Raw genomic sequence first — 13,449 nt, 5'->3', positions numbered from 1 at the left:
GAATCCAAAGCAGGCTCCAGGCTCCGAGCTGTCAGCACAGAGCTCCATGTGGGGCTTGAACTCACAGGCCACAAGATCATGACCTCAGCCGAAGTGGGACACTTAACCGACTGAACTTCCCAGGCACCCCTGGCTGATTCTTTTTGAATAGGATCATTGGGTGGTGGGTTGTGGAACTGTGGGCCACAAGGTTCCTCACAGACATTTTCAAAAGAGAAATGTTTCCCCCACAGTTCCAGAAACCTCTACCTTACAGTATAATTGACCTGACAGAAGTCACACGACATTCGTAAACTAACCCCTTCTGCCAGCTGGTCTTGACCTAGTTCTAGTCACTAACACGGAGTAAGGGATCACCACGGTTGGTAAGGCAAAGGCAGATATGTGGGCGCCAGGGGAAGAGGTCGGGGCTGGAAAAAAGGAAAACTGGAAATAGTTCCTAAGTTATTGCCTGCAGTAAATGGGTAAACGCTGAAGCCATCTGGAAACTCTGGGAGGAAAACAATGGGTTAGAGGTGGGGAGTGAGACTCAAGAGCCCAGTTTTGGAGATACTGGTTTTGAAATGCCTATTAGATATTCAAATGAAGATGCCAGGTAAGCCATGGGATATATGAATCTGGAGGTCCAGGAAGGCATCAGGGCTGGGGTTATAATTTTGAGAATCATCAGCATATAGCTAGAATATAAAACCAGGGAAATGACAAAATCAATTAAAGAAATGGTATACCGAGGAAATGAGGAGAGAATCCAAGGCCAAGGGCTGGGGCACTCTAGCATCTAAAGGTAGAGCCGAGAAGCCAGCAAAGGGGACCAACGAGCAACCATCAGCAAGGCAGGAAGAAAACCAGAAACTCGTACTGTCCCGGAAACCAAGAAAGGCAAGTGCTTCCTGACAGAGAGAGAAATGAATTATGCCCGATGTCGGGCGGCTGGGCACAAAAGGGATGAGAGGTGTGTGCTGAACTGGCAACATGGAGTCCCTGGTGGCTGGGACAAGTGCCGTGTCAGTGGAGGGGGACTAAAACCCATCTGGAGTGGGCTGAGGAAAAACAGGACGTGGTGGGGTGAAAACATTTAAACAACTCCTTTGAGAAGTTTTTCTGTGAAGGGTAACAGAGAGGTGGGCAGTAACTGAAGGGGGAGAAGAGGCCAAAGCAGGAGGTTTTAAAGAAAAAAGATCTGGGGCACCTGGGTGGCTCAGTCGGTTGATGGTCTGACTTCGGCTCAGGTCATGATCTCACGGTCCGTGAGTTCGAGTCCCACATTGGACTCTGTGCTGACAGCTCGGAGCCTGAAACCTGCTTCAGATCCTGTGTCTCCCTCTCTCTCCCTCTCTCTGCCCCTCCCTTTCTTGCACTCTGTCTCTCTCTCTCTCTCTCTCAAAAATAAATAAATATTAAAAAAACAAAAAAGATAAAGAAGATCGTAAGCGCGCCTGGCTGGCTCAGTCAGTAGATCGTGCAACTCTTGATCTCAGGGCTGTGCGTTCAAGCCCCTTGTCAGGTGGAGAGATTACTTAAAAATAAAATCTTTAAAAAAAGAACATCCTAGAGTGTATCTAATGTGCTAGTAGAAATGACCTATCAAGAGGAAGATACAGTAAAGAATAATTGCAGGAGTGAAGAAGTTGAGAAGTCTAGAAGAGACAGGATTCAGTGAGCACGGGGAGGAGTTGGCCTTTTAGGGAAGCAAGGCTACTGGACTCCGGAGGAAAAGCAGGCGAGGAACATAGACACAAGTCATGGGGTTGACATGGTGAAAGAAAGATAAGGCAATTCCCCCACGTGATTGTTTCCACTTCCGCCTGGAAGTGGGTGGCAAGGTGATCAGGGAGAAAAGGAAGGTGGGCTTTGGAAGAGGAATGAAGGTGTCAAACGGCAATTTCAGCGAGTGGGAGAGTAAACAGAGCAGGAAAGCGTAGGAGAATTGCTTGGGGAGTTAGACGAGATGGAAGACAGGAGATAGGACCAGGAGAATGGAGGAGTAAGGCGACAGGAAGTACACATTAAGCTTCAGAAAGGCTAGGACACCGCCCAGGGTCACAGACCTACTGGGCAGAAGGGCGGGGATTCCCACTGCAGCCCGAGTGACTCCACTCCCCAGTCCCTCAGGTACAGTCAAGCAACCTGGCACAGAAGAAAGCTGCAGGTGAAGGGCTTCAACCACGAAAGATTGAAGATTTGAGTCCCCACAAACGTGTGACTGCTTTGGGACCCTGATTTTGTCATGACCTGCGAAGAATCTAGGAGAATGCCTCAGTATTTCATCCTTCCAGAAGCCCAGTGAGGTCATTCAAACCCTCCTCTTCTCCTCTGGATTACCACCACTGGCTTGTCGGCCCGCCTCCAAACCACCTTCCAGACTGCTAAAGACAGTCTTTGTGAAATTCGGATCACGTCTTCCACCGCACAAACCCTAACACCACACACAAGACTTCTCTTCATGATTCGGTCACACTCCCCCGGCCTCCCCACAGCCTGTGCTGCAGCCGTATTCGTTACCATTCCACGGCCCTGACAGCCCTGTTCACGCTTCCGCGCCTTTGTGCACGCTGGCTCTCTCCTCGAAACGTCCCCTGCCCTGGTCCACACAACAGACTCCCGTTTGTCCGGCTCCAGTGTCCCTTCCCCAGTATGGCTCTCCTCCTCCACCTCGCCTTCATCCTTCTCCACTGTTCCCAGAGAACCACTACTGGGGCTTCTGCCATTCTGCATTATAATTCTCTTTGTTGGCCTATTTGTCTCATCCGCCAGATCTCAGCACAGCATCTACCCGACCCACAGCTGGCGCTCAAATCCTGTGCTGCACGCTGAATGAGAATGAATGCAGCCGTTCGATATTGAGGATGATGAAATTAGCTGAACTGGTTTTGGTGGGGCTCTGTATCTCCTATCACATTTGTTATGCTCCCAAGGGAGGTCGATCTGGATGGCAGAGGGATACGGAATCCATCTGTTCGCATCCGTGACTCTTTCCACAACCTGCTCTGAAATCCAACATTTCAAGCTGCTCTCAAAGTCAGGTGCTACTAAACAAGCTGACTCCATAAGCGGGGGATACGTTATGCGGATGAGACAGAAGCAGCCTCACGAGCCCGCCGGAGGACACTGGCTGAGACCGCACAGAAGGAGGCTGGCTGGGGGCCAGCAGGTGTTCGGAGGAGCGGTGACGGCCGGGCCATCCAGGAGCAGTCAGTCTGATCTCTTTAGGGACGCGTGGAGCCTGCCAGCTCTCACGACCCAACTGCTGTGCGTGCTACACGGTGTCTGTATCCGCTACGGCCCCAGAGAACGGATCACCCTCCCACCTGCATGACACAGACCGTGCAGATGGGAGCGTGCTTCCACATGACAACGTGCAGTTATGCCCGGCCCCTCCAGCTGTAACGACTACCAGGACAAAACCCCAGGGAAGACGGCAATCCTGACAGATAACGGTCTTCCGTGCCGGCACACACCACTCCGCTCTCCCCAGGGCAGCTGCTGGAGCCATGGCCTCCAGTCCCTTTCACAGTCCCTCCTGGAACCACAAATGTGAAAAGTATTCGGTGAGATCGGGACAGAAGGCAGTCAGCAAACAGGATATATTTAAGTAAGAAAATACCAAGGCTTTATTTGTGTTCTCTTTATATAAAGATAGCCCTGCTGTCGGCTACGTGAAAAGATGGACACAGTTCCCGTGAGCAAAGATGTACCCACTTCAGACCGCATACCATAATGCCAAAGAATGGACATGAAGGGGGGGGAAGGTGTAATGCTGTCATCTTCATATAGCAATAAAATGCAAAACAGAACAAAAACCAACTGGACTTAATTAATGCTGGGCATTCCCACAGGGAAAGGACCAGAGGACTTGCAATCAATCAGTAGTTGGATACGATAAAAATTCCATTTGGCTGGGCCACCCTCGCTCCTCTCTCCGGCTCTCCCCAACTGAGGTATAACCATCTGGAACCAACAAAGCCGGCAGGCAGGAGCTTTTGCTTCAGAGTCCACTGAGACAAGAAGGGGGCAACGTTTCGGAAGACCAGGTAACGGGGCTCTGGTGAGGCACCTACGTGCAGCAGTGTCGCATGTGGAAGTTGACAACGTACTCGGCATTAGTCCTCTGCACGGAAATAGCAAAAGGCTCAAAAGGGTGAAAGGTGAATGCAACAAGGCGCCGCACTGTGTGGTTGATGGGGCGGCCCAGTAAGCCTGCCTGGATCTCAAACTTGAGCAGACCAGAGTCCCGGGCATAGAACCTAAACAGAACAAGGAGAGAAAGAGAGGATGGTACAGAGATATTCACCACCGCTTTGCAATCCGCTCAGCACGGGAACGCGGCAACTCGTAATTCAATCTTACTCACGGGATCTCCTCTTACATCAGCCTCAGGGTATCAGAACTGCGAAACCACCTTTGTCTGAGCTGCTCGTGGTATGCACGGGGTCACTGTGAATTGTACTGTGCTGTCCTGAGTCACTGGCTCCTTTCTCTTTCCCAAGATAACCCTTAGTTACAGCCTTAAAACTACAGCCTCCTCTTTTCCAGACACGCTGCCCCAAGAGTATCTAGACCAGAGCTAGAAATGAAATGCAAGCCACATGTACACTTTTAAATTTCCAAGTAGTCACATTTAAAAAAGGTAAAAAGATGGGGCGCCTGGGTGGCGCAGTCGGTTGAGCGTCCAACTTCAGCCAGGTCACGATCTCGCGCTCCGTGAGTTCGAGCCCCGCGTCGGGCTCTGGGCTGATGGCTCGGAGCCTGGAGCCTGTCTCCGATTCTGTGTCTCCCTCTCTCTCTGCCCCTCCCCCGTTCATGCTCTGTCTCTCTCTGTCCCAAAAATAAATAAAAAATGTTGAAAAAAAAAATTTTTTTTTAAATAATAAAAAAGGTAAAAAGAGAAAGGTGAAATTAATTTTAATAAAATATTCTGTTTAACCCAATATTGGCATCCAAAATACTATCATTTCAACCTATAATCCATGTAAAAAATATTAATGAGATATTTCACATTCTTTTTTTTGTATTAAGTCTTTGAAATCTGATGTGTGACACTTGAGCACATGTCAACTTGGACTAGTCACATCTTAAATGCTTAACAGCCACATGCAGCTAGTGGCTCCGATATAGGACAGTGTAGATCTAGACCCATATTTGAGTTGTCAAGAACAAACTCTTTTGAAAGGTTCTTCTTTTTCACACCCAAAAACAAAATACTAACTAGTCTGACAGTTTTCATCGAATAATTCCATTCATCCCCATACTTAAATACATTTTCCCATATGCAAAGTAAGTGTCCTCTGGAATCAGGAACTAGAGATGTTCAGGGGGGGTTGGGGCTGAATTAGGGTAAGTTCCAGAAAAATGAGAGCTCTGAAATAGAGAGCTCTGTAATTTCCCTTTTGGACAACAAACATATGTACCCATAAAGATACTCATAATCCCATTTCCAAGAATTTCTATCCTCAGAATTTAATCCAAATGAAGTTAATAGTGATGTGAATAAAGACGGCTACTCTATCAAAGCTCTAATGTAGAAACGCAGACCGAGAGTAAAGGCTCAGCAACAGGGGAAGAGTTAAATCAACTGTGGTGCGTCTAACGAGGGAACAATATGCTGTCATCAGGGCTGCTATTCGGAGGACTATGTAACAACACAGAGAAACATTTATAAAATACAAGCCGACTACAAAGTGTTACGCTAACCAGGATGACAACTTGGCACGTGCAAGCCTGCAGAACGACAAAGACGAGACTGGAATACACAATACAGGTGTTCAAGTCACAGCATTTCCTCTTCCGGTGCCTCTAATATCCTTACATTTCTCATTTTAAACTAAAAATAAGTGAGAAACAGGGGCAAGAGCCATTTCCAAATTTGTCGCTTGGGTTAATCTTTTCAAATCAGAGGCAGGTCAGAAAGGAGGGGAGCGTATCTCACACTACTTGACAATATCAAATGAGGCCCACGATACGCTTTTACGTGTGAAAACCACATTCACCTCCCCCACATAGTCCCCAACACACAAAGGGCCTGTAAGCAAAGCGAGTTGTCTGAGCTTCTAAATCTAACTACCAGTTTACAGGAAATATAGGAAATATGAGAGACTGAGAAAAATAGTAAATACTACTCCAGGGATGCGGTGAGCAAACTTCAGAATGTGGGAAACACTACAGGACAAGCAACATGGTTTCTTCAACAATTTCACTGCAAGGAAAAGAGGAAGGAAGCAGAACATATAGAATAAAACGGACTTAAGGGAGAAGCGACCAAATACAATGTATGAACCCTGTTTAGATCCTGATGGGAACACGTGGAACCACAAAAGAATATTTACAAGACAACAGGGAAATGTGAAAACTAGGTATTGGGTGGTCTTAATAAATTTTTGATAATTTTCTTAAGATAGAATGGTACTGAGGTTGTATTTTTGTAAGTCTTTCTCTTTTAGACATTACTAAAATATATATGAGCAAAATGCTATGAAATCTGGGATTTGCTTCATCATATCAAGGGTGGCATTTGGGGCGAGGGGGAGTGGTGGTGGTGGAAAGACAAAACACCACTGACCATGGGATGGTATGGCAACTGTTAAGACTGGGTGGTGGGGGAAAAAAAAAAAAAAAAAGACTGGGTGGTGGGCGCATGCAGGTTCATTACACTCTTCCGCTTTTATATGTTTAAAACTTTCTGCAATTAAAAAAAAAGGTTAACTGTTTTTTGGAAACTGACTGAAATTTCCCAAAGGAAATGCCATGAATGGTGATTAATCGTACAGAATATGTTACACAGGCCTCTTTCATACACAATGAAGCCGGACAGTGAAATACCAGCTACCACTGTTTCTATGTTTCTATGTGAAAAAGAGCTTCCACTCTCCAGCCCAGGGTTCCAGAACATACCTCCCCTGAAATAACCTCACGGGTGGCGGTGGTGCCCAATCCTCTCCCTAGTACCCAATACATCACACAGAACAACACAAGCTCCCAACGGGGGGGGGGGGGGCCCGGGGTTCTGTGAAGAGGACATTTGTGAGGGAGGGACTGCCTGTAAGAGGTCAGTCTCAAGTTTCTAGCAATAATACAGTATCAACATTCCAGAATTTCTTCAAGTGAGGAAGCGGGAGTTTCTCCAAAACCTGCCTGTTCCCCACACCATCTCTGCTAGCTCTTCTACTAGATAACACAGGAGATAAAATGATTTGAGTGAAATAAATTTAGAAAGTCTCAACCTACTGCTATTATGAAATGGCATGTGGTTTTATACCCTGGATACCTTTAAAAGGGAACAAACTCATCTGAATTGGATGTTTTCAGGAGAAGCAAAGGACAGAACTACTGAGACTAGTACCTACATGATCAAAAGCACTCACCACATTACAGAAACAGCCTGTCCCTCCAACTGAAGCCATGAGTACAAGCGGACATAGTCACAGTGAAATGATGTCCAAGAAGAGAGAGAGGGCAGGCCGCCCGTAGCCCTGAGGCTACAGTGATGGTGTACCTGATAGGGTGATCTCCACAAGTCTTGGGTCGCTCCATGACGGACACCCACTTGTCGTCGTAGCTGAAGAGAGACAAATCAAGGTAGGGGCTACCGCTGTAAGACTGGGCACTGATGGGGAGCTGCCCCAGCAGCCGGCGTACTGCCTCCGTGTGCCCTCCGTACTTGGCGTTTACGATAGTGTCTTTAAACCTAAAATAAAGCACCAGTGAGGAAGGCTGTGTTAGTGGACACACCAAGCTGCCTTGGATTTTAAGCTGATAAAACATGTCTAAAAACAACTCATTCTGTACACAGAAATCTAGGTAATGCAGGAAGTCAGAGCTCTCACACATCCCCAGTCGGCCCGGCTACAAATATTCTCAGAAACAGAAAAAAATTCGCAATAGGAACATTAAATTACATTAGAAGAGTTAACAAAGACTTTCCAAACAAGTTTAAAAGGAGTGTGACTACTCTGTGACAGCACTTCCATTCAATTCTACTTCCCCCAAATAATAGCCTAGGTTTGCATCAAGAGCTCTAGAGAGCAAAGAACCCCGTAGAACAGAGCAGCCTCTCTGTGACTCTCCTTGGGGTCAGTTATAAGCCAACTTCCATCAAAACTCTAGGGGCGCCAGGTGGCTCAGTCAGTTAGGCAGCCGACTTCAGCTCAGGTCATGATCTCTCAGTCTGTGAGTTCGAGCCCCATGTGCTGACAGCTCAGAGCCTGGAGCCTGCTTCCCATTCTGTGTCTCCCTCTCTCTCTGCCCCTGCCCTGCTTGGTCTCTCTCTCTCTCTCAAAAATAATAAACATTAAAACAAAACAAAAAAAACCTTGGACGAACTACTCATTCTGTGTTCAAAGTTTACGAGCTAGCTACCTGTGCTCCTGCACAAACGCCAGTGTCTGAAGAACTGTAACGCGGACACAGAGTCACACATCTCACTTAGTTTTAATAACAACAACCATGGGGCAATTTCTCACACTTGTAATGAATACCAAATTTAATACCCTTTGACGAAGCATTTCTCTTCTTGTGGAAATTTACCCTAAGGAAGCAATCCCATACTTAGAAAAATCTCTCTGCCCCTTTAATAAAGCATTGCTGATGATAGCAATAAATTGACAGAAAATTAAGAACCTAATGGAAAACCATAATTTTCAAAGACTGCATAGTAACAGTGGAAACATTTATCATAATGGTAAGTAAAAGAAACAGGCTACACTCTGTCTACACAGTATGATTAAAAAAAAAAAAAAAAAAAAACAGAAAAAAATTAGTCCTAAAAATCAGACTGGTGGTGGGGGTGCCTGGATGGCTCAGTCGGTTAAGTATCCGACTTCGGCTCAGGTCATGATCTCGTGGGTCAAGCCCCGTGTCGGGCTCTGCGCTAATAGCTCAGAGCCTGGAGCCTGCTTCGGATTTTGTGTCTCCCTCTCTCTCTGCCCCTCTCCCACTCACCTTCTGCCTCTCTATCAAAAATAAACATTAAAAAAAAAAAAATCAGACTGGTAGAAATACGTCAAAATAATTGTGCCTGTGTAATCACATTTTGTTTTTATTCTTTTTCACTTTCCTACAGTTTCTTAGAAAGGATGTCAACCATCAGTATGTATTTCTTTAACCTCTACATCAAAGTATATCATATGGTTTAAAATACACAGGGAAAATAATTTAGTCCAGGGACAAAATATGACATCTCATCCCTGAAATTAATGGCATGAAAACCAAATAAAATAAATTTAAAAACTTAAACGTTCCTGACTTGGAGGAGACCAGAAAGATTGATGAGATGGATTCTGTATTTTGTCTTCACCATTAACCTGTGATTCTAGATGGACGTTAACACCTCGTTTATGAGCCTAGCTATCAATACTGCTTTCCGTTACTCTTCTTGACAGTAATTTTCACCACCTCAGTGTAAGTCATAAAATTAAATCTTGGGCCAAAGAGAACTTATTTCTTTCCCTCTGAAGGAGCAGGAATCATCGTTTTCAGCTCCTTGTCAGCCAAGATCCAGTACGACCTCTCACAACCCGCACCACGGCCTTGCCTGGCTCACCAGCTCCCAGTGACGGGGGCTGGCCCACGGGGAAAGCAGTGCTTTTCCAGCGGCACCACCCCCTCCACTCGCCATGCTCCCCACGGACAGAAAGATGAAGCCGTCATCCCTGTGACAACTTGCAGCGTTTAAATCCTGGCTCACCGTCATTCTGTCCAGTTATGCCTCTCTCAGTTCGTGGGCATTTCCAAATTCGTAGAGATGATCCTTCCAGCACCATGGCCCCCTGGTTCCTGAACCTCCTCTCTGCCTCAGCCCTCATTCCGAGGTACTACATCCTCAGTCTCACCATTACCCAGGACTGCGACCTCTCTGTAACATCAGGGTGAGGCACCACTCTCTCCAGCCTCCTCCTTGCCTATCTTTCCAGCCCATTCCCTCTACTCCCTGGATCTACAGTCCACTGATTCTACCAGTTTTTGTCACCCTACACCTTGACCATATCCTGTGTCCTCTCTCTTTCCTCAGCCCATGCTTCAATTCCACACTTAATCCACTGCACTCATCCTCCACAACTCTGCCTTCTCTTGCTTGGGGGCACTTCCCTGGAAAACCTACAGCCCTAGTTAAGCTCAACTCTGCCCGTTCCATGCCTGTATCTGCTCGGTGTTCTCCACGGCTGGAGGGAAACATACAACGCTCACTTAAATGTATAACCATGAACGTCGTGGGGCCCTCCTGCTGCAGGCACTCAGGCTGCAATCCCCGGTCCAGCCAGCCCTCCCACTCCCTCTGATGCCTATTTCATACCTCCACCAGGCCCACCCTCACCGAATGGCATCTCCTGCTTTGTTCCGACAAACAGAAGCAAGGAGAAGAGAACTTTGTGAGGCCCCCATCGGCGATCTGCACTATACTACTGTCTGTGCTGCGGTGTGAGACCAATCTCCCCGCTTGGGCACTAGGTCCCATCGCCTCTCATATGCGACATCAATTCTTCCCCACCTTTTCCTAAACCGCGAGCTCCCCCCAGCTACACAGTCTCATCTGCACACAAACACGCCACTTCCCCCCCCTCAGTCACAAAATAATAAAAGCACCACCACTCGCCCCCTCCAGTGCAGGCACCGTCTTCCAGCCCTGACAACAAAACTCTCAGAACACTTCTTATGGTGCTGTCTCCAAGCCTTCTCTTCCCACTCTTCCTTAAACCCACCCCAGAGAGGCTTTCCCCACCATCCCACTGAAGCCACTCTCATGGAGCTCACCGATGACCTCCATGCTGCTAACTCCAGTAGCTGATTGATCTCTCAGGAGATACAGACCTGCCCTGGCAGAAGCATCTGACACTTCTTCCTGAGAAACTACCAGACCTCTCCACTTACAGAACCTCCAACCTTCTCCCCTGAACCTCACCCACAGCTTCACCATCACGGTTTGAGAGTAACTCTCTTTTGCAAGACAAAAACGTTAACAATCGTCTTTGACTTTGCTCTTTCCACGGCCCAAACCCCATCCTCCACTAATCTTTAGGGTTCTATTTTCAAAATACGTTGAGCACACAATTACAGCTGACCCATGAACATCACAGGGTCAGGAGTACCAACCTCTCCCACAGTCAGAACTCTGCATGCAACTTTGACTCCTCAAAAACTTAATAGCCTACCGCTGACTAGAAGCCTTACCAGCAGAAAACAAACAGGAGATTAACACATATTTTGTATGTTACACGTGTTATGAACTGTATTCTTACAATAAAATAAGCTAGAGAAAAGAAAATGTTATTAAGAAAATAAATCATGAGGAAAATACATTTACAGTTCTGTATTTACTGTAAACAGTCCACACGTAAGTGGACCCATGCAGTTCAAACCCATGTTGTTCAAGGGTTGACTGTTCCCACCCTGATCCAAGCCAATGTTATTCAATCGACAGATAATTACCAACAGCCTAGTATACGCCAGGCATGCTTCTAGGTGCGTAAATATATAAATATATATTCCCTGTGGCAGGAAACATATTTAGCGAATCCTTGCACCAGTCTCCTAACTGGTGTCCCTGCTTCTACCCCACCCTCCTACAGTCTATTCCAACACAGCAGCCAGAGTGACCCTGGTAAAATAACAAGTGAGAATGTGTCACTCCTCTGCTCAAATGCTACACAATCTCATCTGCAGTTACAGCCAAAGCCTCAGAACAGCCTCAGGTGTCTGGCCCCACCTCTGACCACATCTCCAACTACTGGGCTTCTTCTCACCCCAGCCCAGGCACTCTGGCCTCCCCGGTGTTCCTCAAATGCATGAGACCCACCTCAGGACCTTCAGAACTACACTACCTTTTTGGGGGATAATGTGCCCCCCAGTATCCACATGGCCTGCTCCCTGACCTCCTTCAAAAGCTCTGCTCAGCTATCACCCTCGTGAGGCCCACAATGACAAGTCTACTGGAACAGAGCTAACAATCTCTTCTTGATCCACTCAAACCCACCAGACCTCCTAACAATTACCATCTTGCACTGGACACTTGCCTCTTGGAAACCTCCACCCTCCTGCCTCCTCCAGCTGGCCCACCTGGTGTTCTGCCACCCCAGAACTTCCCTTTTACCATCATCTTCAGAGTGCTCTTTGCTTCTCTCTGGCTTCAGACTATTTCCTGTACCATACTTTTGTGTTTTATGTGGAAAACACATCTTCCAGAGGCTTCCTTAGAAAAGGTACATGAGAAGTAATTTTTCTTTTTTTTTTTTTTAACATTTATTTATTATTTTTGGGACAGAGAGAGACAGAGCATGAACAGGCGAGGGGCAGAGAGAGAGGGAGACACAGAATCGGAAACAGGCTCCAGGCTCTGAGCCATCAGCCCAGAGCCCGACGCGGGGCTCGAACTCACGGACCGCGAGATCGTGACCTGGCTGAAGTCGGACGCTTAACCGACTGCGCCACCCAGGCGCCCCGAGAAGTAATTTTTCAAGAACTTACATGTCTGAAAAAATCTTTGTTCCACCCTACTGGATAGAAAATTCTAGACTCGGTATCATTTTTTTCCACAGACTTCTGAAGGCATGATTTTAATGGCTTCAAGCTTTCGGTGTTATTATTGATAAACGCAATACCAGTCTGCTAACTTATTTTTTAACATGTGAAATGTATGTTCTTTCTGAAAGTTTTTGTAATTTTCTCTTTGGCCTCAATGTTCCAAATTTTCATGATGGTATGCCTCCATACAGGTCTTTTTTCCATTGGGTACTTGATGGAGCTGGTGATACACTAATAAAGACTTAAGAAGTATTTATCTGGGGAAAGAAGCCATGATGTGCAGCGCTTGCCAATTTCTGTGCTGTAAATCCTACTGCTGTGGTCAGTTTCAAGGTACCAACGTGACATCACTGAATGTGGCATTGTCGAAAGATGAGCAGCAGCAGATTTTCAGTAGAGAGTATATATAGAGAGAGAGAGAGAAAGAGAGAGAAAATATACAGTATTTTCACCACACAGAGGAGATAGACACAAATACACTCAAGACCATAAATAATAGTAAAATAGTTAGGAAATAATTAATTTTTAATAATCACCACGTTTAGCAATAGCTTGCAAAAAATCCCTGCCATGTTTAACAACTGGCCCTCGTGAGCCAGTACAAGCCAGCCCCAGCACATCACTGAAAGGTCCTGCCAACCTGGAAGTTGGGAAACTGTCTTACACTATTTCCTCTCTTCATTTTCTCCACCCACCCTCTGCAAATAACCAGATGTTGGGCCTCCTGGGCAAATTCTGTAATTCTTTTTCATCGTTTTTCTCCCATTTTCCTACTTTTATCTGTTTATTCTCCTCTCTCAACTATACCTAACAAAGTTTAAATTTCTGTTTTAGGAATGTCTCCTTTTTTATAGCTTCAATGATTTCAGTGATTGCAATACTGCTCCTTTATTCTTTACTGTTTTATTTTGGTCTAAAGATTTTCCTTAAGTAACTCAT

At 46.3% G+C, this 13,449-nt stretch overlaps 1 protein-coding gene across 6 annotated transcripts in view; it reads right to left on the bottom strand.

Annotated features, from left to right (window-relative positions):
- Nucleotides 1-13,449, bottom strand: part of DET1 (DET1 partner of COP1 E3 ubiquitin ligase) — a 57,472-nt gene that overhangs the window by 30,902 nt on the left and 13,121 nt on the right. For 5 of the 6 annotated variants that reach the window (XM_040493708.1, XM_040493705.1, XM_040493707.1 and 2 more), the window contains exon 4: nt 7,490-7,681. In XM_040493708.1, the coding sequence (XP_040349642.1) occupies nt 7,490-7,681 (192 nt within the window). Of the gene's footprint in view, nt 1-3,583; nt 4,245-7,489; nt 7,682-13,449 lie in introns of those variants that run through there. The other variant, XM_040493709.1, reaches the window with a different exon arrangement.

Source organism: Herpailurus yagouaroundi, unplaced genomic scaffold, assembly GCF_014898765.1.
Source record: "Herpailurus yagouaroundi ecotype Mexico unplaced genomic scaffold, PumYag 185, whole genome shotgun sequence".
NCBI classification, from domain to species: Eukaryota; Metazoa; Chordata; class Mammalia; order Carnivora; family Felidae; genus Herpailurus; species Herpailurus yagouaroundi.
The sequence above is the reverse complement of the archived record's forward strand: the minus strand, read 5'-3'. Positions and strand labels throughout refer to the sequence as shown.